At 41.9% G+C, this 27,795-nt stretch overlaps 1 protein-coding gene across 6 annotated transcripts in view; it reads right to left on the reverse strand.

Annotated features, from left to right (window-relative positions):
- Positions 1 to 27,795, reverse strand: part of SNX30 (sorting nexin family member 30) — a 66,997-nt gene that overhangs the window by 16,598 nt on the left and 22,604 nt on the right. For 5 of the 6 annotated variants that reach the window (XR_004001028.1, XM_030567615.1, XM_030567617.1 and 2 more), the window contains 5 exons: positions 19,397 to 19,507; positions 12,430 to 12,588; positions 11,095 to 11,290; positions 9,451 to 9,650; positions 3,336 to 3,422 (listed from right to left, as the gene is read on the reverse strand). Coding sequence is in view for 5 of the 6 variants with exons in the window: in XM_030567615.1 (XP_030423475.1) it covers positions 3,336 to 3,422; positions 9,451 to 9,650; positions 11,095 to 11,290; positions 12,430 to 12,588; positions 19,397 to 19,507 (753 nt within the window). In the remaining variant the exon portion in view is untranslated. The remainder of the gene's footprint in view (positions 1 to 3,335; positions 3,423 to 9,450; positions 9,651 to 11,094; positions 11,291 to 12,429; positions 12,589 to 19,396; positions 19,508 to 27,795) is intronic. The other variant, XM_030567616.1, reaches the window with a different exon arrangement.

A 27,795-nucleotide genomic window follows, 5' to 3' on the forward strand; every position in this document is an offset into this window, starting at 1 on the left:
CCAGTGTATAATTTTTGCAGGTACACCTGGCTCCACTGAAGTCAACTTCTGTTTATTTCAGTGGGATCAAGGTTTTACCCTTGGTTTTCCAGAGATACCAAACACCTGCAGCTCCTGTTGAAGTCAATGGGAGCTGAGGTGCTTAGCCTGGAAGACAGATTCCATCTCGTGAAGGCCAGGCAAGAAGGGTGTGCGTCCAGTAGAGGACAGTAACTCGAACATACACCCAGGACAGGCAGCAACTACCAAAATGTTATCTGAATTTGTGAATGCAAGAGAATAAAACTGGGTCCAATTTGGGGCTTAAATTACAATGTGTCCTTTTGGCCCCTGAATATTTTAACCCACTGCAAGGAAGCCAACTGACACAGCTGTGAATTAGTTTTTACATGCATCTGCTTTCAGTAATCTTGTTCTAATTCAAGATGTGAGTAGAGCTTGAGTATTTTAAAATTTTCATTAGCCTAAAAATGAGGTAATTCAACCAACTATTGATTTAAGCCTTTTAATTCTGGCAGCAAAGATACCATCATGGGGAAAGAAGAAATGTGCTGCTGTGACAAACTCTGACATTAAGTATATGTGGAATGAGGAAAGTGGAAATGTGTATCCAGTTGAGTGATCAAAAATATAGCTGATATTCTTCATTAGATAGTCAAGATGATTTAAGCACTAATGGAAGTTGTATGAATAAATCCCTACTCTACATACTCTCTGTAACCTTAGGACTTTGGGTTTAGAATTGGTACCATGTCTAGAATTCCATTTATGCAGCAATGGACATGATGATTTTGTCTAGCTCTCTATGGTGCACTTCATTAATGTGTAATGAGTTTGGCAGTAGGTTTAGTCCTTAAGAGATAGAAAACAAAAACAAAAAAAAAATCAGAATTAAGGCTAAAAATCCCATGCACATATGATCACTGATTGCCTACCCCTGGGTTAGTCCCTAATCTATGGCACAGGTGCCAAAGGCGGCAAGCAAGCTGATTTTCAGTGGCACTCACACTACCCGGGTCCTGATTACTGGTCTGGGGGGCTCTGCATTTTAATTTTAAATGAAGCTTCTTAAACATTTTAAAAGCCTTATTTACTTTACATACAACAATAGTTTAGTTCTATATTATAGACTTATAGAAAGACCTTCTGAAAACGTTAAAATGTATCATTGGCACGCAAAACCTTAAATTAGAGTGAATAAATGAAGATTCGGCACAGCACTTCTGAAAGGTTGCCGATCCCTGAACTAACCCATTGCGAGCTACTCAAGGATAGGAATTTGCATTTCCTTCTTATGGGTGTACTTTGACTATGTGCAATTCAGTTTACATTGCCAATAATATGTGAAAACTCAAGTCTGCTTTCTTGAATTCAACCAGAAGTTCTGTATAATCAGACTATTTACTGTTCCCACAGATTCATTGTGCCTCTAAGCTTTGGGACAAAGCCAGATGCCACAATTGGTGCTTAGTGCTCATTAAGTCCCTTTAGTTCAGAGTTTATTATTTTACTTCTATTACATTAGTAATAGAGATTTCAATACATACAATGTTTCTAATACTGAATCCCAGGGCCAAGTTAGGAGAGAATGGGAGAGATCCTTCTATACCTGCAACTTCTGAAGGCAAAACACTGCAGAGATAGCAAATGGACTGCCACACCAAATACAATTATATTGGATACATATGAGGACTATCTGAAGCTAAGCAAAGTATATCCTGATTTAGTATCTGCTGGCTTAAACACTAGAATTATTTTAATCACAGAATCTGATATAATACATACACACTTGTTGAGCTTAAATAATTTAAAAAAAGACTATCAAGGCAAACTGTTAGAATTTGCACATGGACTCAAGAGTCTGTTGGGAATCAGGTCAGGTTATGAAGTACAGCAAATCCTAGAATGCCCTCCAGTGGTGAAGGAAAGAAAATATTTCCTGGATCCTTTTTAAATCACCAGCAAAGAAACTTCAGCTAGACCACCAGAAAGATTTTTGACAGAATTATCTTGACGACATATTAACTTCAACAGATCCAAAAACAAACAGAACAGTACAACTGCAATGTGGCAACTCACTGCAAAGTCCAGTTCTTCTGGCCTGTTTTTTGTTTCGTTTCTACATTCCATTAGACCAGTGATTCTTTTTGTACTGACGACCCCTTTCACATAAGCCTGAGTGTGACACCCACATATAAATTAAACACACTTTTTAATATATTTAACACTATTATAAATATTGGGTGCAAAGCGGGGTCTGGGGTGGGGGCTGACAGCTCATGACCCCCCATGTAGTAACCTTGCGACCCCCCTGAGGGGGTCCCAACCCCCAGTTTGAGAACCCCTGCATTAGACCATGCAAACAGCTAAAAGAGTTCAGTGAAAGCAAGACAAAGCCAGGAGATCAGATGATAACCTTGCCCAGTATAGCAGTGATTGCTAATCAGCTTTTTCATTTTAAAATTGTTTCAAAGGTTTAGAAGACTTAACTATTTTAAAAAACTTCCAACTTGTCCCAGGTTCTAGGAAGCACCGGCAGCATTGTTTGAACAGAAAATGTTAGAATGTCCATTTGCTCAGCTGTACTTGAGTGCTTAAGGAAACAAACTAGGATGATCTCATTGTGTTGGAAGGCTTTTGCACAAGTCTAGCTGGAAAGTTGTTAAGTTAAATTTGTAAGCGGTCACCATTTAAAGGGAAGCAAAAAACTTTGCTATTTTGGAAAACACGAAAGGGCCAAGATAATGAAAATAGCTACTAAAAACACAATGTTGTATTAAACTCTTCAGCACTGAATGTCTCAAATCCTATATAGCATAAGTGGAAGTGGCTGTTTTTCTACTGAAGGACACATTTGTGTCCAACGTAAATTACGTAAGAAAGATCACTTGTTCTTAAAGGGCCTGATCTGAAGTCCACTGAAATCAATGGGAGTCTTTCCATTGGCTTCGGATCAGACCTATAGCAGCTAGGTGTTATAGTGGGACAAAGTGTCACCCATGTGGAACAGCCAAGGAATTCCATTTACTGCAGTGGTATATCTGTAGTTTATAAAGTATTTCTAACTCAACTCATCTTCCCCTTACTCTGACTCCTTTCTACACTGAATTTGGCTGTTAACGCACTCTCCTTGGCTCGCCTTCTAAAGCCAGCTTGCAGCTATGTGACAAGACATTGCTCTGTCGTGCACTGTTTTGTTTTTTTTTGGCAAAGGCACGAGACTGAATACAGATCTAGAAACAAAAATCATCTCCATTTCTCCAGAGAGTGTTCAGTTGAGAGGGACTGAACGACAAATATGCCACTAGTTTTATGAAGTGGTTTCAAATGCTAACCTTGGGGCGGTCTTCTTTTTTCAAAGCTACAGCTTCCAATTTTGCTTCATACTCTGCTTGAACTTGGTCTCTTTTCTTTAGTACGTTCTAGGAAAGAAAAAATCCGAAATCATCAGACTGAAAATGTACGAAATTTTGACTCCCCCTTCCTCCTCACCCCACAATAGCTGCAGACTGGATTCAGCAACTGAAGTGCCACTAAAGTCACAGGTCTGTCTTTCAGAAGCCATTCCTGTTTTACAGGAGTTTATGAAGAAACTTATGAATAAAAAATTAAAAAAATACTCAAGGCTGAATGCTTTAGCCTGTGAGCAGATGTCAGATGACGTCTGTAGCTGTTGAATAGAGAAAGTCAAAACTCCAAGCTTTGCGAATGCCTTCATTGTGACCTTTGGCAAGTCACTGATCTTCTCCTGAAGATGAAAAGGATGACAAGGATAAACATTAACACCGAGAGGGTTAATTTGTAAAGCTTTCCAAGGTGCCCAAGCAACAAAGGAAGGAATGAATTGGTAGGCACCGTTGCTCCTAAAGCTATGAACTTCTACTACAGCCCACCCACTCATAGCTTGCTGAAAAGTCCTTTTGAAATGAATTTCCATGCTGAGTCTCAGACTAAAGGTCAATTTTAGACAAAATCCTCCTCTCCCTTGTTTTTGCATTATGTAATGGTGAAAAAGGTTACCACTTTTCTACATGAAACGTTCAATTTTTGAATGACTAAAGTTTATGCTTTCTAACTGACTAGCCGTCACTGAATAAGTATCTCCAGATATATTAATAAAGTTAGAAAACTGCTAATTTTACTTTACAAGCAGTATAAGATATCCAGTAAGGATAGTTACAATATTAACAAGACTAGGGAGTAACCAATTACATAGAGGTTTGTCATAGAGAAGTAGTTGTGTCTTTGTCTATGGTAGCTGTTGCTTGCTGTATTAAACATGACATCCATACTGGGCAATGACTTGTAAAAATTTTTGCTTGAGAGGGGAGTAATTGATGCCCTGGGAGACTAAGAAACATGAAGAATCAACCATTACTACCAGAGTCTGTTTTTTTCAGTTTGAAGCGTAGCAGAGGAGGATTCATGTTCCTAAAGACTAACATCCCAGTACTGTAACCTCCAGGACTATACTTCTTTTAAATGCCAAGCACATACTCAGAGTTGAGCATGACAAAGGAGGACAATATCTCTGCTCCAGAGAGGATACCACACAATCTCCCCCAGGACACGGGGGCAATAAAGGAGAGAAAGTTTGATACATCAAAAACCCTTTAGTTCCAGTTTCTAAAATTAAGCATGTTATTGGCTACATTTGCCTGCAGCAAAATGAGAGACATCAGTTCTCAATAGGAGACTAGGTAAAATTTTTCCCTGCAGTTGTTTGAGATTTGTAGTGCCCCAAAAGCATGACTGGTATTTAACAGGTATTTCCGCTCACGTAAAAAAGGGATATTGGGAGAAAGTAAATCTTACTGAGGATTTTTTTAAATTAATAGTTGCCTTGTAGTAACTGGCCAGCACACAGCATGGGTACAGATGTTTGGAACCAGTCAAGTAAGTTGGACCTGTACCAGCAAGGTCCAGTGATTAACAGGCACTGTATCAGTAAAGCAGATTCACAGGAAAAGTGATTGGAGAGTACTGACACTTGGGGGTGAAGGAGGGAGAGAAAAGAAAGACAATGTAGTCAGAAGCATACGCTAACTGACTGCGCAGGTCTGGGTGCCAGTTAATATTTTTCCAGCAGATAAAGAAAAAAATGCAAAACATCCCACCAAATAAAGGTACAGGAGAAAGAGGAATTTCTCTAGCATCACCGTGTTATCTGTTCTCAACTATGGCCCAAAATACTTAGCATTCTTTTTACAGTTGCTGGGAATTAACTACTTGACACTTCTGGACCACCTTCCAGCCAAGGATCCAAGAGTACACCACACTTATTTGCACAACATTCCGGTGAAATAGGGATCTTATTTAATAATGTGGGGAAACCGAGGCACTTACAGCTCAGGGACTTGCTCAAGGCACACAGCACATCAATGGCAGATTTGGGAACATAACCCAAATTGACTCCTGGTCCTGTGCTAGGCCATTCTCAAAGGATAGAAGGCAATGCTGGCATAGGTCCCTTCCCCTTCTAGGAGGTCTTTCAAATGTTTTTTACATACTGAAATAATATTCTTTACCTTGGTCCACAGCTTCCAGACCTATATGTGGCTTTCCACTCACTCAATCCAGAGCACACCCCAGTAGGTTCACAAACAACTGTTCAGACATCCTAGAGAAGGTCTTTTCAAACACTCATTCCCATGACATATCTGTTTATCCAACCCAATCATGGAATTTTTTTTTTAAACCATCAGGTACTTTAAATATTTATAATGCTATTTTAGAGCTATGCCATTGACCCAATATCCAAGCATACAGTTGGGGATGGCATGTACTAATGCTGCCAATATGCCTTTGTTTAATCCCAACATTTTAATAACAGTCAGTATAAATTACATATTACAGGGTTTCTTACCCTTCACATGCACTTCCCCATGGAATATAGCATATCTGCAATCAGAAAGCAAGGCAGGTTAGCTACTTCTATTTACGAGAAGAGCTTTACCATGATTGTTCAGTTACTGCTGGGACATTCCAAATATGGCAACTGTTTTAAACACAAGCCTCCTAAACATCCTCATTGCTCTCCAGATCTTTGAGGTCTTGTGTCAAACTAGTTCTTCTAGTTCTCGAAGACTCAGGAACTGTTCAGCTCCAGCTAGGAGGGTGCCCTAAGAAACAATCTCTCCTCTAATTAAAGTTTAGTCATTGAGTCTGGGTTAAAACTGAATAAGAGCAGCTATAAGCGAAGGGCACCTGACAGACTTCCCTATAGCAAAATAATCAGACTATCAGGGTTGGAAGGGGCCTCAGGAGGTCATCTAGTCCAACTCCCTGCTCAAATCAGGACCAATTGTTAACAAAAGCCCGGTGTATGCTTATAGTCAATGTTTTCACACGCTCCTACTACTCTGTTACAATTCCTAGCAGCAAGTCTCCTTTTCAATTGTTAGATATGATCAGGCTAACACAGTGGTTCCCAAACTGGGGTTTGTGAAATGTTACAGGGGGTTCTCAAGAAAAAATTCCTCAATGGCAGACAGAGTTGTCCTTAGGGACCCCGGGCCGCATGGGGCCAGCAGCCCAGAACCCCTGGACTTCCAAGAGCTAACCAGATCAAAGCAAGCATATCTATCACACTGAGGAGATTTAAACTTCAAGACTCCCTTAAGAAATGGAAAGGGAGGTGGATTTTTTTTTGCTGTTTTTAAAATTAAATAGGCAGTTAGTGTTGTTTTTAAAATGATTATGAACAACAAGTTTAAGCTTTGTTATAATGTGAGTTGTTTGCCTGGACTGCTCAAGACCTGAATGCTTGTATAGGAGGAACTCTTTGAGCTGGCTTCTTAAAATACCTTCCTGCTGTTTCACATCTGATACTCCTTGATGAAACATAGCAGCCTTGTCTTATAAGAGGGTTATTCAAAGTGATACGAGCTATGAAAGTGAGATCTTGGAATAGCGTTGCCATTTTCATAACTAATTAAAATACTATAATAATAAATAACAATTAATAATAGCGTGTAATAAGCATGTCATAAAAACAAACTGTATTTCCAAGATCACTGCTTTTATATTTTATACTCAGGTAAAGGAGAAAATCCCTGGAAATATTAATTTTAAGAGGGGGTTTGTGAGACTTGACATTTTAGTGAAAGGGGTTCACAGGTTGTTAAAGTTTGGGAACCACTGGGCTAACAGAACCTCTAAGCTTGGAGCTTTGCACATGTGCAGTGGCATTCCTCACTTCACCAGATAGCAGTCCCTGTCCATCAATCCAAGATAAAAGATCTGAGCAGTTCCAAAGGGAGACTGACCCATTCTTCTCAGTCAGATATGGATGGCTCTGGTGCACAATTGCTTTGATACTAATAGGAGTTTAAAAGGTTGTCATTTTATGGGTAGTCCTTTGACTAAGGCACAAGTGAGTAACATGTAGGAGGCAAAGGCGAAGAGAAGCAAAACCAGGTTAAAAAAATTAAAGGTTTAGATTTAATCATAAGATTTAAGACAGAAAATACAAACCTCTAAGGCTACCAAGTTATCTACAAAATTTTCATGTTACAACAGAACACATTTAGTCATGGAAGCAAGGTGCTTTAGCATGTGGAAGACTAGTGTTTATAGAAAAAAGACTGGACTTCATTTGACAGGCCCTATTCCTGACAATCCCACCAGCTCTCTAGTTGACCTTGGGCAGTTGCCTAACCTCTCTGTGGCTAAGTTCCACTATCTGCAAATTAAGGACAAAAGGTGGAGAAGTTGTAAGGAACTTTGAGGTTTTGAGATGAGCGGTGCAAAGAGACTAAAAAGTCTAAAGTTTGTTACTCGTACTTTAATAGTCCTCTCCTGTGATCACTAGCTTCCCACTCCTACATGCTTCATGAAGCAGTCCGGTGGAGAAGGCAAACATGCCATCATGACACACTGGTGCCTGGGTATAAGCAGAGCATGACAACACTCCCAGCCGAAGCTATTTGAAGTAAGAAGTTGCCATCTACAGATGGTTTTTCCATCCTTGACTGACCTGAAGAAACACCAAGCTCTTTGGAAGAGGTCTCATGCCTTCATGTACAGCAGAGTGTAAAGTAAGTATTTAAACTGCTATTACAATCACCACCATCTTTCTAACTCTTTTTTACGGTGAGAGATTCACCACTCAATAGGAAAGGAATTTTCTTCCAAGGTTTTGCGGATTGAAGTCAGACCTTCGCCTTGTTGTACTAAAATACTGTGCTCCAACTAACATATGTAATTAAATTTTTCATTAGATAGCTTGCATACAGGTTTTACTTTTAAAAGAAAAAGATGGAAAAGGACTAAAATTCAGTCTTTAGTGTTTCTACTTTGTCCTCAAAAAGTCCTAGAACTTAAAACATTTTGAAGGAGGATTGTAATTCCAGAACCAGCAACTGAAACACATGTAATGGATAAGCATATCATTGCCTGGTTAAGGGCTCACCACAGCTGCTCTCTCTAGACGAGAAAAGACTGTCTTCTTCTACTTCCACCTCATGTTTGAAAGTGTCATGCTCTGCATCTATGTTGGCTTGTGTTCTGTAAAGCTTTGCCCCAGACTCAAACAAGCCAAAACCAGAGCGATTAATTTCAGCACTCAACATGATTAACCCAATTCAATGAAGCATGCTTCATTGAACAAAAAACCTAATACGTGCCTCAAATCTGAACAGAAAGAAATGTACTTGTAATGCAGGAGTTTAACACTTATGCAAGCACATGACAGAGAGTTTTAGTGAGGGTATCAATTAACTCCTTAATATCCCAAGTGAGACTTAAGAATAATTTAAAGCACAAAAGCAATGCCTATTAACTGATCCTGCATATTGAACAGACTGCATCAATGCTCTTATTCACTGAAGAGGCACATTCTGTACAGAACATGCATGCAGATTTGTACCATGTCCAAGTAGTATGCTAGGATTTTATCCAAGATGTTCCTGGTTTTGTAAGGGGAAAAAAAAAGCCACACCAAAGCTAGGTCATTGAACACCATTACTTAAAAGTTATGTCACTGTTTTGGTTCACAGAATTTAAATGCTAGACACCCAAGGGAGATAGATTTGTAAGAAGGTTCCATGCAGAGTCCAGCTTATCACAGTCACATATTTTAGTAACGTTTTGGTAGTATCGGGCTTTCATATAAACAGTTTTAGATAGGGCTCTCCAAGACTCAAGTTTGACTCCTAAAAAGCACAGCATGTTGAAAGACAAGAACATTGCCATTACCAATAGAACAATTCTAAAATTTAGATCAAATGCACATTACGTCTATTTAGGCAGAAAAATACTGAAACAAATTTAATATTTTTATGTGCATAACATTTGTCTGATCCTGGTTAAAAACGACTACGAATAAAAAGCTTATCTTTATTAGGAGAAACAATCCCTACGAGATGACACTTCATGGCTCGGTTTCTCTATCCTTATTACACTCCCAGTTTCTGAACACTTGTGGAATTCTGCCAAATGGTCCGTTACCTTCATGGACTCTGAGTACAGGATGTACTCTCTGAGTACAGGCAAGAAGTCCTCTGTCATGTCATCACTCAGTTCCTCAAGAGCGGTACAGCAGTTCCCAATACAGGCAGACACTCCTTCCAGGGGTTCTGCTAGCTCCATTTCTAACCCACCCCAGGTGGAGTAAACTGGTCCATATTCTCGCAGTTCCAACAGGTATTCTGGAAGAGACATTAACAGGAAACAAATTTCAGTTCTACAGTGACGTTCTAGGCAATTTGGTTTAAAAAAGCAGAGATGTTGATTTAACCATCATACTCCACTCAAACGTTTCAAAGGGCTAATCAGCTCACCACCATTAATCGATGCATGCAACCAGATGCAGAGCAGTGGTAAGTAAGGCAGATTTTACGAGAAAAACTCTAGACTTTACAAAGCACCCTTCTTTCCCAGTGAACATAAAATGGATATTAATCCCCATTACCCACCAAGCCTCTTCAGACAGAGGTCAGGTTTATCAGCGCTTGCATTAGATTAGCTGCTTTCCTCAAAGCAGCAAAACAGAATCACACAAAGCCCAAAAGTCTGATCTGAACTGGTAGTAAAGAACTCCAGTAATAAAGATGGGATAGTATTAGTGAGAGCAAAGTGTAAGGGGACCAAAGTATGTAGGATTCCTCCTGTTTTACTGCTTCTATAATATTAGGCCAGGCAAGAGCTACTGTATGAGCTTCTACATGTAACCTATGCAGAAGCTAGGGCAGAGATCGGCAACCTTTACCCTGATGGGCTGTGTGCCAAGCACCGTGATGGGGTGGGCTGGTTTACCTGCCCTGTCCGCAGGTTTGGCCGATCGCAGCTCCCACTGGCCGCGGTTCGCCGCTCCAGCCCAATGGGGGCTGCTGGAAACTGCAGAGGCCAAGGGATGTGCTGGCCGTGGCGTCTCACAGCCCCCACTGGTCTGGGATGGCGAACCGCAGACAGTGTGAGCCACGATCGGCTGAACCTGCAGATGCAGCAGGTAAATAAATTGGCCTGGCCTGCCACGATGCTTACCCTGGCAGGCCACATGCCAAAGGTTTCCGATCCCTGAGCTCGGGTGAGCTTTATTTCCCTTCACAGCCTAAAATGAGAATTTTAGCTGATTTGTAATAGGCTCTAGTTAGTCCTGTCAAAGAAGCTTGAGACAACCAAGTATGAGTACATCAGACTATACTGGAGTAGGGATTTCTCAAAGTCTATAGATTCTAGCTGTCTAATCCTGGAATTAGACATAGGGGTCAGCAATTATACTTAATTTGGTGGACTGCAAGAGATTAACTCTTCATTATTTACCCTACTCTGTTTTGTTGTTTATTGCTGAGAAACAGAATAACCTGCTCTTCTAACAGTTAAAGAGCGATCCAACAGAGTTAAAAAACACTGGGAATCAACACAATACCCCCTTTTGCTTGCACCTTAACAAGTACCCAATTCATACGCATTATATAACTGTCATAAAATGACACGAGTCTTTACAGAATCCTCCTTTTGATGCACCCACTTAAAAAAAATAGGCCAGAATCACTAAATGCAGGTAAGTCCAGCAGTACCACCAGTGTACTGCCTCATACGAAGCTTGTAGTGTGCAAGACATCTGCATAATGAAATATCCAGAGTTCTTACCCAGTTCCTCCTTGATAATCCGCTGTGCTATTCTATCAATGGTTCCAAGCTTGAGAACAAATGTATCTAGGTAGTCTCCGATGGCTGCAAACTCCAACGGTCGACTTCTGAGTTTATAAGCGCCTGTGACATATTTTACAGACTCTCCCATCTTGGAGAGCAATGCCATTCCTTGTTTTTTATAGACATTAAGATCCTGGCAATGACAAGAAATATATTGTTTGCATGTAGAAAAAAAACAAGTACCACCCCCGGTCTAAAGAGTCATGCTTCAATTTGAGCACAGCAGAGAAAGTTTCTGAACGTAGGCTGTTAGGATTTAGATGCAGGACTTGATTCAAAAGCTCACCTCTGCTTCTCACATAAAGCTAGGCACACAGAGTGCATCAGACATCTGCAAACAATGAGATATTTTACAGCCTTGCCACCCTCTTGTACATTAGGGTAGCAAGGGTTAGGAAGTTACCGAGCTACTCCGCCTATTAGCAGGAGGGAAGCTTAAAGAGAACATAGGAAGGAAGTGTTCAAGAATGAAGGGGGAAGAGAAAGGCGGCAAGGAGAGCCTGACATGAGGAGCAGCTTGAGTAAAGACACCACAGCACCCATCACACGCACACACACACACCCCAAACACAGCCCCAACCTTTAGAGAAGGGGCCAGAAAGCTGGAAAACAATGTATTGGTGGAGGGATTGAGATACTAAAGAACAGTGTTTAAAAGTAAAAATGTCTGAAAGGTCTCTGTTCAAGGATGACTCAGGGGTACAGTAAGTGTACCCCATTCCCAGGAGCCAGTGCCAACAGGCAGACTTCCATCACCCACACCTCTGTGGATGAACCCCTTCCTTTTCACAACAGTTCCTGCATAGGTGGCATATTTGCACACCACAGAGAACGTAAGTGCAACTTTTATATTGTATATATAAAAACACACACTTTTGTCACTGTTAATAACCATTTGGTGTTATATGCTTTTGAAGAGAGTTAGCCAGACCCTCAGCCCCACACCCTTGCAGAAGAGGAATCCTGCCTACAAACACAGGGGTGTGAAATAAACAGGGCCAGAGCACACTGGGAGATCCTTACTGATGTAATAGCCCCCAAAGTTAGAGCAGCTCATAGGGTTGAATGTCTATAGAGGGAAGGCAGAAAGGTTATTTACAGCTGCCCTTGCATCTGCAGCAGCTCTCTCTGCTATGCTGAGCATGGACTTGTCCTAGGTCTAACATGATGTGTTGTGTTTCTTATCTTTAGTCTCATTTATCATGTTCATTTTCAACAGCTCGTGTTTCTCGGATCTCTTTAGGTTTTGTACGTTTAAGTTCATATGCTTACCTTTGCTGTGAGAAACACATTGAAATGTTCATTGAAAGAAAGTACTGGATGATCTGCAATCCTTTTCAAGAATTTATCTAAAGCTTTCCTCCTCGTCTCCACAAATTCTTCAGAAAAGCGATCGACAACTCCCTTCATCACAAATTTCTCAGGAAGAGGCTGTGAAATAAAGGCGGACAGAGACTCTGTTTTCAGTAGAATAAAAGCCAACTGCTTTTGCTAATACTTCCTTGTTTCCATTAATTAGCTAGTTCAGTCTTGACACGAGTAAATAGAGACACTGTTAATTGGAACTGCATTTTCTTTGAGTTATCCTGAAATAAATCTGGACTAATTCAATTTAACTCAGTGGTGTCATTCCAAAGTCACATCAATATAGCAGAAACAAAAAACTGGCCCATAGAGACATTACAAATGTAGCTCATATTGGGGTGGAGTGGACCAGGGAATAAAACTTCCCTCTACTGTACCCAGTTTACCTGCATTTAGGCCCCAATTCAGGAAAGCACTTAAACACATGCTTAACTTTATGTACTTAAATCTCATTCACCTCAGTGGGTCTTCTGCCCATGCTTAAGCATGGCTCTGAATAGAGATGCCTTCCTGTACCAGCTCATTGCTAAGACGTTTCAGGCAAACCCTAAAAAAGTTTGGAAAACCATCTGAAAGTTCAAATGTTTCAGAGTGGGTTGGAAGAAGCAGTATACTTCTGCAAGCATTTTTTCCTTTAAAAATTGTGACAAAGTAGTTTACCAGTTCAAAGACACTTACTTGAGCTTCTAGGCTCAACCATCTCTAGAGAAGCTGAAGGTAAAACCTCTAAGCTTCTCTTCTTCCTACTGTTAAGAGAACATGTGCAACTAAATGAAGGCCAGGTAGAGGCCCCATTGGAAGATCAGGCCTGTACCATGGTAAAGTGTGCGGTCATTGCCAACGAAAGTGAAAGTTAAGTATGGGATATGTTTTTCTTTAAAGTAGTGCCTGCCAGTTGGGCCTGTTCTTTTTCACTTGTACACATCTGCAATGCCCTAGTGCTCAACTCCTCCCTCAACATGATGGGTGAAGAGCACTAACCCCTGCAGTAGATATCCATCACAAGCTCTGGAATGACTAATTCTGGAACATGAACTGGCCATCTGTTTCGTTTCCCATTAATTAGGGTTTATATTTACATAATATGCAACAAAAGCTTTACATTTGTGGGGAACTGTGGTCTGGTAGAGGCAGCAGGACCTTGGGTAATTCACTTAGCCTTCTGCACTGAGAGAGAGGGCAAATACCACAAGCTACAGTACAGCTGCATTAACATCTAATCACATTTTCACCCTCTCATTCAGATTAGCATGAATAGAAGCAGTGACCAAAGCCAAATACTAATCAAGAGTTTGGCACTCCTCTAGATACCATGCCTGCAATTGAAGGAAGCATTAATTTGATCATTTTGTACTTGAGACATTAGGAGCATCTCTGTAGAGCAGCCTGGGCACCAAAGCTGGGATACCAGGTTTTGGGGGTGGGGGGGGGTTTGTCCTTAAAAGCCACACACCATGGTTTTGTTCCAAGTTTGCTTTCCTATTCTGTCAGAGTGGAAAGAATGTCAGAGACCGTGCAGACTGCAATATAGCCCCATCATTAAATAAAGATCAACTCAGCAACTTAGGCTGAAGTCTCTCACTGAAGAGAATTTTTCTTGCCATCTGAAGTTGGAAAGAGGAAACTTGTGGTAAAAATAAAGTGAAAGGACTTCCACACTGGAAACAGTGCCAGACCATTACTAGTTTTGAAACACTTTAGTTTATCCAGCATTTTAATGGGTACCATATGGGACCACAGCAAAGTAAGCATTACCATTAAAAAAAAAAAAGGGTCATTTGCCAAGGTTAGTTGATCCATCCCACAGATGGTTAGGACAAATCTAAGCTTAGGTGTTTCTGCTGGACATGAACTTGGAAAGATTCTAATTTTGATGGTTTACATCAAGTATCTGAACAAGAAATTCCATAAATTTACATTTTTATTGGATTTATGCAATGGCATATTGGAGCAGTGAAATGTTTCTCGCAGGTCAGACTAGATGATCCTAACAGTCTCTTCTTTAAGATCCATGAGTTACTTGGAGGGGGAAAAAAAAGGGAGTTTCCTGATACTTTGTAACTGCAGTGAGACAATGCAAGCTAAGCAATAAGTTTGTACAACTTCACCAACCCCACAAAAGGGGAGGAAGAGGGACACTGAACCAGTCTGATTCTTTTGATAGATTCTTGTTGTGTTGATTAAATGAATGGGAAACCACCGACCAATCATTACAAACCCTTACTTTTTAAAATGACGGTAGATTTAAAAAAATGCACTCCGAGGTCAGTTGCGTTTCCTAGGATGACCAGATGTCCTGATTTTATAGGGACAGTCCTGATTTGGGGGGCTTTTTCTTATATAGGCGCCTATAGCCCCCCACTCCCATCCCGATTTTTTACACTTGGTATCTGGTCACCCTAATGTTTCCCCACAAATGTTATTTATTTTTACTTGACCACTCCCAATAAGTTCATTTACATAATTTCCAAGAAGCAAACAAATTGGTCATTTATAAACACAAATGGTTGGGATCCATGCTACTTACTATGTGTAGCCAGTAATGCCTGTGACAAAAATCAAGCCAAGTACTCTGACAGCAAATCAGCAGCACTTTCCAAACAGTCCTGCAAATATTACAATGAATCTTTGGCAATGCCCAATATACCATAAAGTGGAAAAAATGTATTTTATGGAGAAGATGCATATAAAAGCTAAGGTGGTTTATATAATAAAGTCTAAAGATCCTGGGAATCTTATTACAAGCAAAAATAAGCAAATTGTGATAGTTTCATTTAGTCACTTGAGTGCAGTACTTCATATTTAGGCCTATGGAGAGATATTGGAAGTCAATTGCTCTTTAATGGATTGAACTATTCTCCGATATCTGTAAACTGACTCCACGTTCTTTAATTAAGTAGTCTTAATTCTGAAACCTTTTACATAAAGGACTTAAAGATACAGGTCTGTAAATAAGAGATGAGAGTGATTTCCCCAACTATTAAAATGGACCAGATCAATACTGAACTGCAGAAGTATTGCACAATGAGCTAAACTGTGCTTTCAGTTACATCTATGCAAATAATTACTTCAATGGACTTGCCCAGGTTTAAGAGCAGAATTTGGCCTGGTAGGATTTTGGAGGATTGGGGAGGGGGAACTCAATTATTCATTGGCTTAATGTGTTTATTTTGTACCCTTCCCTAAGAAAAAAGGGTATCCAAGACCAGACGGTCAGGAGAAAGCCCTTTCCAACTGCTACCAAAGATCCTTATGCAAGACGTGTGTGCAAGTACATCAGTATATTTCCTTACAGCGCAAACTGATTAAATAATTTCTGCTTCCAAGGCAAATATGCAATAGTACTTGGCATAAAAGACATCTAAGCAAACATGACAGCAGATGCAAACACAGAAACCATTTATCTGTAATTTGTAAGTGCACTGCTCCATACTTGCCAGCGTCAAACTAGAGAGCTTCTGCAATTGCTCCATTTTCCCCACTCAGAATTTTTAGGAAGGGCAGGTGCTGTAGCTTAACACAACTCCACCACGAGGGGATACAGGAAGCTGCAATACATTTTCCTCATTTCTAACCTCGATGAAAAATCACCTCTAAAAAAAAAGAAAGTTAAGGCAAAGGCTGTGTGTGCTTTATAGCTAGGGTGACTAGATGTTCATTTACAAGGATTACCCCAGTTTGCTGCCAGAGATTGTATTGTAACTTGGTTTGTTCGTGCTTAAATGGAAAAAGCTACTCATATGTCCACCTATCCCTTCTAGTTTCTTGCCCTCCCTGCCACTCCACCTAAATACAGCCCTCTACCTCTATCCAGCCACCTACACTGTACCACACACCCTTGTTTGCTTTCAGAGGTCTTCTCTTGACATATGCTGGAATACTCTGACAATCTGCCACCTGAACTGTGAAGCCCTAGATTCCATCACAGGCAGCTGCACAAAGAACGAACCCAGCACATCACCCAGCCACGAGGAGAGAAAGTGTAGCAATTGTGAGATAACACACAAACCCGAGGGTTTCCTCCCACTCCAATTTCATGTGGTCCTTCTGCTGTTGTGCCACTTAACACATGCCTACAATAAATCAAAGGGCTAGTGGCAACACACTTCATTTGGGCTCAAAAGCCCTGGAAGCCCAATGGTGAGATACTACTGAATTTAGATGCCCCATAATATGGTATATCAGAGCAAGTCTACTGGTTCGAGTGAGGAGACTGGCAGTCGAGGGGGACAGTTGGGCTTTGGGCATTACACAGAGGCAGAGAGGGGAGGAAAAAATGCATGAGACTAAGGGCAGAACACAGAACTCAAGACAGTAGGTGGAAACCTCTGGCAGAGAGGAGCTACCCTTCTACCCCGATGAGCCTCCTTGCATCTCTAGCTGTCAGCACACCCAGCCAACATCCCAGATTTGACCCCAGCATGATCACCCTAATTCATGTTTGTTGTTTTATCCCTGTCACTCCTTTCTGAAGGCCTACAATAACCACTCACGCTTAGAATTCCAACAAGAGGGCAGCGACAGACACCACGGATAGATGCATTTGTATCTTGAGCGAAAAACCAGCACACTAAAATCATTCTGTGCGCACACTAAAATCAGCACCGAGTGCTGTTGCCTCCTGCCCCCAACCCAGCTACATTCTGACACTCAACTCACCTAGAGGGAATTGCTGAAAGATTTTCTGCTACTATATTGCAGCTAAGGAATCCAGTGTAGAAGACACCAGTAGCTGAGTGACCAGCAACATATACAGTAATTCTCTGTATCCAATTTGGAAAAAATTTATCCCTCTTTGTAGCTGACTTAGTCCCAACTGCACTCTTACATCAGTGAAAGTTCATCATGGCTTCATATTCCTAGACAAGTCCTTGGGGAAGTGAAATCAAATAGTATTCTAAGTCTATTTAGTGCTTTTTCAGGCAAGCCTCATGCTTCTTGATGGTTCAGCATGGAGGTTTTTCCTCCTTATTTTTCCTGCCCTGAATTCTTAAGCCAAAGTTGTTCAGTACCAAGGGGATGCAGCTTGTGTCTCCAGAAATAGTGGCAGTTTGTAAAGGGGGTTAGGGGAACAGCAAATTGAGATTTACTACTAAAAACAAGAAGAGCCGCAGGATGATCTGCAACATGCCCAGGACTTGAACAGGACAGTTTCATACCACACTAGCATTGGTGGAGTCTCAGATGGCCGCAGAAAGAACAAGGGGAGCGGTGATGCAGGTTTGCCAGCACTGGTCCCAAATGCAATACAATATAGCTAGATTTTCTTTGCATTATTCTAGTGCTTTAAAATTAAAAACAAAAAAGGTGCAAAAGAGAGGGATAAATTTTTTTAAATTTAGTTAAACGTTGGTATTTTAGTTCATTGTCCAGATAGAGGTATCACATAAATGGATGCAAGGAGTGGTTCCAGCGGCCCTTTAGGTAACGAGAGGGGAGTTGATTACTACTATTTAAAAGACAGGAAATAATCAGAAGGAAAGCCTTTTCACAAGCAAGCTTTCTTAAGTACACAAAGGCTCACTCAGCATCTTCCACAGCCTAGCTCCAGGAGGATTTCCCTTTAAATTTTATGAGTAACAAAGCACATGGATACACACATTGCTAACTGTGCCTTCTACACACCAAGAGTGATGTTTTACTTCAGTCTGCCCTGTGGCTAGGAGTTCATGGAACCTTACTTATAAGCCTCAAAGGCCCAGAGTGAAGACCAGCTACTATGTTAAGAGGAAGAAAGGAGACACCACTCCTTTCAGACCACACACACACACACACACAGAGCTGTCCGTTTCAGAGAAAAAGGATAATTATTTAGGGCAGCGGTTGGCAACCTTTCAGAGGTGGTGCGCTGAGTCTTCATTTATTCACTCTAAATTAAGGTTTTGCGTGCCAGTAATAGAATTTTAATGTTTCTAGACAGTCTCTTTCTATAAGTCTATAATATATAAACTAAAGTATTGTTGTTTGTAAAGTAAATAAGAAACTTCATTTAAAAGTTAAATTAAAATGCAGAGCCCCCCTCCCCCCCCGACCAGTGGTCAGGGCCCGGGCAGCGTCAGTGCCACTGAAAGTCTGCTTGTGTGCCATCTTCGGCACCCATGCCATAGGTTGCCTGCCCCTGATTTAGGGCCTTATTTAGCCAATTTTTCAGTGGACAGAGGCCCAGCCGTCTGCCCAAGCACTGAATGCACACGCATGAGCAAGGCACAGGCCTCCTCTAAAATTTGGAACAGTTAGTTCCTTTCCCTGTAAGAGAAGTCCTCCAAATAGCATGAGTAGCCCAAACAGAGTTAGCAGGGAGTTTTCTTTATAACCCCTTACACATGCAAATCAGAGAGAGCATGTAGTTTAAATACTAGATATTATAACTTTTAAGTGTGCCATAGGGAAGGGTGTTCCCACTCAAAGGGAACCCAGAGGAGTGATGCTATAGAGGGAATGCGTTGGCAATGGACAGTGCTGTTGGAAGCCAACAGCTGGGCAAACGGAATAGGGTATCTAACCAACCAAATGGCTAAACATTTGTTATATTATAAGGCAAACTAGGAAGATGCCACCTCCACTGGTGTCCTTTCAACCAGAGTTAAACCTGAGTGACTTTTAGTGGTTTAGGCTGCATCATATGGGCAAGTGCTTGGTATTTAAGAGCCATAACATTTCAAAGCTGGCTGGGACAGATCAGGGTAAGCCCTTTTTGTGCTGCTTTGCTTTCTGAAGTTAGAACATTCCACTTTAGAAGACAACAGAACGAGGCTTTGCTTTTTTACACGCCTTGAATCCTTAACTGCCAAACAACCACAAGTTTAACTGTTTTTAAGCAGACACTCTGAACACATAAGTGTTCAGCAACAACTGACTCTGGCTTACTACATACGGGAATGAGATGTGTTGGCTGAGATTCCTCCAGCTTATTCCTCAGCCAGTCAAAGTCCTGGTACCGTCGGCGTACAGAGTATTCTGGCAAGTCAAACTCCGCCCGTGTAGTCTGGAAATAGTAACAAAAGAGATTAGACAGTATCCCATAGAAAACGAATGAAAATTTAAAGAGAGATACAGTAAACAATGCTTTTCTTTTCATTTTAGGACGTATAGCAAAAGACTAGGAAGAAAAAAAAAAAAAAAAAACCTGGCAATCAGAATTCATGCCTCAAATTGAGTCCTTGGAATGCCAGTATGGGAGAAAAAATTATTTTTCAGCTTCAGGCCATGGAAGTACCACTGATAAAATATTTGGAAACACACTCAGTTTAGTTAGTTAGAGAAGGCTTCTATTTAATGTCTACTTTGAGTTAGCAGAGCAGAACATTTCCTTAAGGGAAAATGTGTGGGGCTGATAAGTCAGTATTAAAAAAACCCACTGAAACATACACATTTGGGGGAATTCCATGAAATCTTCTCTCATTCCAAGAGAGCAAAATACTTTTAGCAACAGAAGATTAAAACACACCAAGATTACTCATGACTTGTTTACTCAAGAGACAGATTAATCGTGGGCGAGAACATGCATGTGTCATTGCTGGGCTCTGCCAAAGCCCCAGGTTTAGTACAGTTTCATTTCTATGCAAGGCTGAGAAATTAGATATCTTAAAACCCTCGCTCAATTTAACAGTCCTTGGGCAGACATTTCTCCAAAATAAAGTCAGCACCAAAGACAATTCCAACTTAAGCCATAATTTTGTAGTACTTTGGGGCTAAAAAAAATAATCAATTTTCAGATAACCACTAATGAAGAAGGCATTAACAGTAAGGGCAAGAAATGTCCTGAACCAGAGAAACTCCTCGCTGCAAAACGGCCAAGTTTAGTTTCATTGGAGCAAAACTACAAATAGATAATGCATACAGTATGTTCCTTGGATAGGCTGCAGCCAAGTAAGCAAGCCAGGAGTTGCTTGTACAGCATCTACCAGACTATTCACAAGTCCCAGCTCCCAGGCACTGATCAGTGCCTTGTTTGTGGTTTTGGTATGTGTGCGCTAGGAGCTCAAGTATCTAGTGATTCCCTTGGGCCATAAGGCAGAGAGGGCTCTCATAACTTTGCTGATCTTCCAACAGAAACTCAATGCCCTGATGAGAGAAGATCGGCTACCAAAGGAGAAACTAGAAGCCATAGCCTGTTATTTGGCTACCACATGTGGCAAAGTACAGAACCCCCCCACTGAAGAGCCTGCAGACTGATCCATTTCAATGAGAAGAGTGTTGGAAGTGCCATTGGAACACACATTTACAGGTTGTCAGTAAGTTCCATTTGACAAAAGTCAGCTGGAAAGAGTCGCAGGCTATGTCTGAGCGCACTGCGGTAATGCATAGATTTTAAGGCCAGACAAGATCATTAGATCATTTTGTCTGACTTCCTGCATCACACAGGCCACAGAATTTCATCCAGTTAGTTTTTTATTTTGTCCAGTAACTAGTGTCCAATTATCTGCTCTTGATTTAAAGACATAATGAGACTGAGAATCCACCATCAGTGTGCACCTGGTGTCTGGTTTTAGCTTCTGTTTTTGTTATACCTTTCTCTTCTACGTTAGAGAGCCCTTTAAGACCTAATGTTTTCTCCCTATGAATGTACTTTCTATACTGTAAACAAGTCACCTCTCAATCTTAGAGCTCAATCTGTTTGCCCCCTCAAAGTCTCGCTAAGACATGCAAGCAGTTGTGGATCTTCGTTGCCCCCTCTCCAATTGTTTCAAGTGTATACCAGAACTGGATGCTGTATTCCAGCATCAGTCTCACCAACTCCATCTGCAGATATTTAAAAGAAAAGAACAAAACAAAACCATGCACCTACTCTTATCCCCCACCTTCACGATTTACATATCCATTTGTGCTCTCTGCCACAGCATTACACTGGGAGCTCATCTTAAATTGTTTAGGATTTGCAAATTCCACTTTGAGACTTTGCAACAGTTCTGCAGCTGCTACATTAATTGCTCCACAGATAGAGAGTCTGAATGGGTGAAAGCTTTTTTTTTTTTTTTTTTTTTTAAACTCTTCGAAGCCAAGATGCTTAAAACTTAAGATGAAGCTCATGCATTCTGACTGGCACCTCCCCTATAGTTGGTGTCTGATGCCTCACTCAGTGGCATCAGAAGTCATTTGTTGTTTCATGGCTTGGGAAGACCAGATATATTTGCATTTGGCTGGTTAAACACCAGTTGGAGAGAATTAGACAGGAGAGGGGACCTTGTTTATGTTCAGGGAAAAGCAGGGAGGGGGAGCGATAGCTCAGTGGTTTAGAGCATTAGCCTGCTAAACCCAAGGTTGAGAGTTCAATCCTTGAGGGGACCATTTAGGGATTGAGGGGAGGAGGGTGGAATCTGACTGGGGACTGGTCCTGCTTTGAGCAGGGTGTTGGACTAGAGACCTCCTCAGGTCTCTTCCAACCCTGATATTCTATAAAAATATAAACAGTAAAGCAGCTGGGGCTTGGCTACACTTGCCAGTGTAGAGCGCTAGGCATTAAACCAGCCCTCGGCAACCACAGCAAGGCAAACGCTGCTGTGTGTTCACACTGTCAGCTGCAAGCACAGTGGCATGGCCACATTAGCAGCTCTTACAGTGCCAGAGAGAGCAGTGCATTGCGGTAGCCATCCCAGTGTGCAAGTGGCTGTAGCATGCTTTTCAAATGGGGTGGTGGTGGAGTGTGACAGGGATGTGTGTGAAGGGGGGGGTGGAAGAGACTGTCAGCATGCTGTTACGTAAGTTCGGACAGCAGCAGGGGGAAGGGGAATCCCCAACATCAGCCCTCATCCCCACCTTACACCCCTCTGCAGCAGGAGCATTCCACAGTAATGGTTTGCTTTGTCCCAGAGCAGATAAGCACGCCAGCTGTCAGAAACGGAGCTCTGCAAGGGAATATCCTCATGCCTGCAGCCGAGTTCAAAACAATGACAAGTGGCCACTTCATTTCAAGGGATTATCGGACGTTTCCAGAGGACAACCAGAGCACAGTAATGCAACCCATCGTCCACACCGACACCTGGGCATTTCGGCCGGGGCACAACAAGCTATATGCTTCTCGTGGAGGTGGATAACCAGGAGCGCTCCAGCTGCAGAGTCCAGATGCTCTACGTGCCTTTCCAGTGTGGACCCCTCAGGAGTTAGGGCGCTGGGGGTTGATTTAATGTGCTCTACCTTGCAAGTGTAACCAAGGCCCCAGGAAGATATTCCTGCAGCTTCTGCTGTGTGTTTGGGATGGCAGGCTGTGTCCTTTGATGAATACTAACACAAAATATAGCATATTAACACAGCAAGACAAGACAGTAATAGAATGTCCTGACCATCACTGGGTAGTGAAGAATAAGTTTTCAGAACAATTAAGTGTTTAACCTTGACCAGGCACCTGTTTTATATTTGAGACAAACTAGAAATGCTCTTCCTGTATCACAGGGATACAAGGGTACTTTGAAAAGGATTCAAAACCTCAACCCAAACTTATGCAAGTGGGAGGAAATAGGGTTGCCTGGGATATGAGGGGACTGGACTCTAAGACCCAGGAGGTCCCTTCCAGTCCCATGCCTAGGAGCTTGCCATTCCCGAGTGGTGTCTACAATGGGGCATTCTAGGAGATAGTTTTAAAAAACTTTCAAACACGTGTGAACTCCTCTGCCAACGCTGGCATGGATAAGAGGGGGGGAAAAAGGGGGCGGGGGGAGATATGCCCTGTAGCACATTCATCACGCCTAGTGTCAGAATGTCAACAGGGACACGTCTCAGGGTAGCCAGGAATCTATACATATCAGGACAAGATCCAAGCTCTACAAGAGCACGGGGATAAGCCGCTTTTAGTGGATACAATATCCCCACTCAGGTCAGGTTAACTTTTGTTTTCCACTTTTAAGGACTATTCTTTCCGTCCATACCCTACCCATTCATGTCTGTGGCAAATTTTAAGTGCCTCTCCTAAAATACTTCAAAAAACATTCTAATGAATATATGGTTTTAACTAGACAAACTTTCCCAGCGTGGAAGAGATCAGATCAATGTGTTATCTTAACAGCATTAGCTGTAATAGTGTTAGTACAGTCAGTTTTCATGGTCAGGAAGTGGGCAGATCTAGAGATACAGTCTCCCACTATCCCCTATCATCAATTATGATTAAGTCATTGTCTTCAGGAGTATAGTTCTGCCAAGGTCAATGCTACTTTATGACAGTAAATCCGCTGTACATGTCCTGTACACAAAACAGAGGTTTTCCAGCCACATCCCATTTATCCCAAGAGGATATTTAATATAATCACTTACACTCGCCCAATTTTAAAATGCCCTTTTCCCTTCCAGCTCTAGCCTGTTGGGCAGCAGAGCATGGTGAGCAGCCCCCTCAGTGATGAAAACAGGTTAAGAACTGTCCAGCTTTTCTGAATATGCTCAAATCCATGGGGCCGGATCCAATGCATCTGAGGATGCTGGCTGATGTGATTGCAGCGCCACTGGCCATTATCTTTGAAAACTCGTGGCAACCAGGGGAGGTCCTGGACAATTGGAAAAAGGCAAATTAGTGCCCATCTTTAAAAAAGGGAAGAAGGAGAACCCGGGGAACTACACACCAGTCAGCCTCACCTCAGTTCTGGAAAAGTCATGGAGCAGGCCAAGGAAACCATTTTCAAGCACCTGGAGGAGAGGAAGGTGATCAGGAACAGTCAACATGGATTCATCAAGGGCAAGTCATGCCTGATCAACCTGATTGCCTTCTATAACGAGATGACTGGCTCTGTGGATATGGGGAAAGCGGTGGATGTGATATTCCTTGACTTTAACAAAGCTTTGGATACGGTCTCCCAGAGTATTCTTGCCAGCAAGTTATAGTAGTATGGATTGGATGAATGACTATAAGGTGGACAGAAATCTGGCTAGACAGTCAGGCTCAATGGATAGCGATCAACGGCTTGACATCTAGTTGGCAGCCAGAATCAAGTGGAGTGCCCCAGGGGTCAGTCTTGGGGCCAGTTTTTTTCAACATCTTCATTAATGATCTGGATGATGGGATGGACTGCACCCTCAGCAAATCTGCAGATGATAGGAAGCTGGGAGGAGAAGTAGATATGCTGGAGCGTAGGGATAGGGTCCAGAGTGATGTAGACAAATTGGAGGATTGTGCCAAAAGAAATCTGATGAGGTTCAACAAGGACAAGTGCAGAGTCTTGCCTTTAGGATAGAAGAATCCCATGCACTGCTACAGGCTGGGGACCAACTAGCTAAGCAGCAGTTCTGCAGAAAAGGACCTGAGGATTAGAGTGCATGAGAAGCTGGATATGAGTCAGCAGTGTGTCTGTGTTGCCAAGAAGGCTAACAGCATATTGGGCTGCATTAGTAGGAACACTGTCAGCAGATTGAGGGAAGTGATTACTCCCCTCTATTCGGCACTGGTGAGGACACATATGGAGCATTGTGTTCAGTTTTGCCCCTCGCACCCCACCACTACAGAAAGGATGTGGACAAACCAGAGAATCCAACGGAAGGCAACGAAAATGATCAGGGGGCCGGGGGACATGACTTATGAGCAGAGGCTGAGGGAACTGGGTTTATTTAGTCTGCAGAGGAGAAGGGGGGCAGGGGAATTTGATAGCAGCCTTCACCTACCTGAAGGGGGGTTCCAAAAGAGGATGGAGCTCGGCTGTTCTCAGTGGTGGGGTATGACAGAACAGGAGCAATGGTCTCAAGTTGCAGTGCGGGAGGTCTAGGTTGCATATTAGGGGGAAAAAAAAACTATTTCCCTAGGAGGGTGGTGAGACACTGGAATGGGTTACCTAGGAAAGTGGTGGAACCTCCATCCTTAAAGGTTTTTAAGGCCTAGCTTGACAAAGCCCTGGCTGAGATGGTTTAGTCAAGGTCAGTCCTGCTTTGAGCAGGGGGGTGGACTAGCTGACCTCCTGAGATCTCTTCCAACCCTAATCTTCTATGATTCTATCATTATGCTGATTTTATTATCCAGGACACAGTAAAATGTTTCAGTTCATGCATGCTGTCTAGTAGACCACTGGGAACATTTTAACCCTTGGAAGATAGTTTTTCATGTAAGTGTCAGTCTTAAGCAACCTCAATAAGTTGGTCAGGCTAAAGGAGAGAAACATATTAGAGATTCTAGAGCTAAGCAGTAAAACACATTTGTTCATATATCTATGCCACCTTGGCATCTTCTAACCAGCAAGTTATTAAAAAGAAATCAGTAAGGTAAACACTCCTCTCTAGCACATTCTAAATTAGTAACAGTCACATGGACTCCAGCTTGATTTGTTTAGAACAATTCTATTTGCCAACTCTAGCCTCCAGTGTATCAGCTTCACCACTAAAGTGAAATTCCTATAATAAGAACTAGCTGCCTGGTTTAGTTTTTCAAACCACTAGTCTGTGAGCATTTTTAGTATTTCAAGGACTTTTTGCATTATGAGCAGCACTTATTCTTGGACACACGTATCAGAAAGGTGGTCCACAGAGGGTCTATAAATCTGGTGTCAATGTCGTCATTTCTCTATAGTGCATAAAGAACTGAAAGGTTGCCTATGACCTAGAGAGAAGAGATAGGCTTGCTGCTTTTTTCCCCTAAAGCCTCAGAAAGAAGGTCAAGCCTGGATTTACTAGAGGTCTGAGACTCATTTTCTCTCATCATCAAAAATGTGCATTATAAACCTTTCACCCTAACTGAAGGCATGAGGATTTTGACTCTTAAGAGGCATGCCGTCTCCACAATGCATTAGGCACTGGAATTTTAAAAAGGAGTTTTAGCAGAAAGAATTGTTGTTTGACCAATCTAAGATACCCATTCCTCTTTGTTTAGCTTTCAGTTTCCATCTTCTCAGGTTTCAGCAGTTCTCCAGTTAGCCCTTCCAGTAGACAAGGCCTTAAATTTTTCAAAACAGCCAGGCAGAAAGAGTTCAATCTGGTGCTGCAAGAATGGCTTTTCAAGTCCTCTGTGAGGTGTACGCTACTTAAGGGAAGGATGTACTTAGTAGCTGGAGAGCAGAAGGCAGCAATTGCAGATACGGCCACATGGAATAAAGCACATGACTGAATCAAATCTGGGTTCTGTTCCCACAAGCGTCTTACGTGACTTTGGAGCTCACACATGTTCTGTGCTTCACTTTTCTCCATGATCAGTAAAGTGAAGGTAAATACCCTTCTACTTGCAATTAAAACTTAAAGCTTTGAGTGCTTCTGAAGTACTGAAACTATATGGGTTTGATGTTTTTGTAGTCTGTAGCATTTCTATTAGCTAGCCTTTCAGCCAGGTAAACCAAGTTTCTCAACCATATTAGAAACGCCTCTGATAGTAGTTCTGTTGCTCTGAGTTCTATACTGCTGTCCATCATGGTAGTATCAGAGAGCCTTCAAAGTAAGATCAACAGCAACAAGCCTAGTGGCTGTTTTAGGTTTTGGAAACATAGTTCTCAAGGGATTGGTTTATTCCATGCAAATCTTGCTGTGCCCATACATGTACACAAATTTCAACTACAGGATCAGAATATTCAGGAAATAATCATGAGACTCCTCAGCTGGAAATTAAGACTAATTCCAAAAATTTGTCCTCTAGCAGAAGGAGTAGATCACGTAAATCAGACTGATTCGTCACCAGCAGATACATCAAGGGTACAGGGTACCCTGTGCTGTCATCTGCCAAAACTTTTGATTGGTGAGTGAAGGAGCCTCTTTCTATACCCTCTAAAGTTGGCAGCAGCTTTTTGGCTCTCAGGTGGTCTATGCGGTCAATGCAAGGCCACGCTTTTCCCCTCTACACGCACAGCCAAGTGACTTCCAGTAGCATATGCCTTCCTCTTGGTGCCACCACTGAAGTACCAAAGGCAGTGCCAAAGATGTTCCCCAAAAGAGAAAAAAAATACAGAAACTCCTCTTCAGATCACTTAGCCATCTCCTTCTCATGAAGGCATGACGCCCTTAGTTTATCTAGCCATAGTACTGTATTGGTTTAGGTCTCTTCATACCATACAAAGGACACATCCTACCCATAATTTGGGAGATAGATTGGCTGACTCTTGGGAGTTACACAACTGCTGGAACAGGGCTTCATCCTCCCTGATTGAACTACCTCATTATCTCTAGCTTGCCTGCATATATACATACAGACACACACACACACACACACCTGCCCCTGGAAATTTCCACTACATGCATCTGACAGAGTGGGTATTCACCCATGAAATCTCATGCTCCAAAATGTCTGTTGGTCTATAAGGAGCCACAGGACTCTTTGCTGCTTTTACAGATCCAGACTAACACGGCTACCCCTCTGATACCTGACAACTGGGAAGATTCCAGTTG

The sequence above is a fragment of the Gopherus evgoodei genome, chromosome 6, assembly GCF_007399415.2.
Source record: "Gopherus evgoodei ecotype Sinaloan lineage chromosome 6, rGopEvg1_v1.p, whole genome shotgun sequence".
Taxonomy (NCBI): Eukaryota; Metazoa; Chordata; order Testudines; family Testudinidae; genus Gopherus; species Gopherus evgoodei.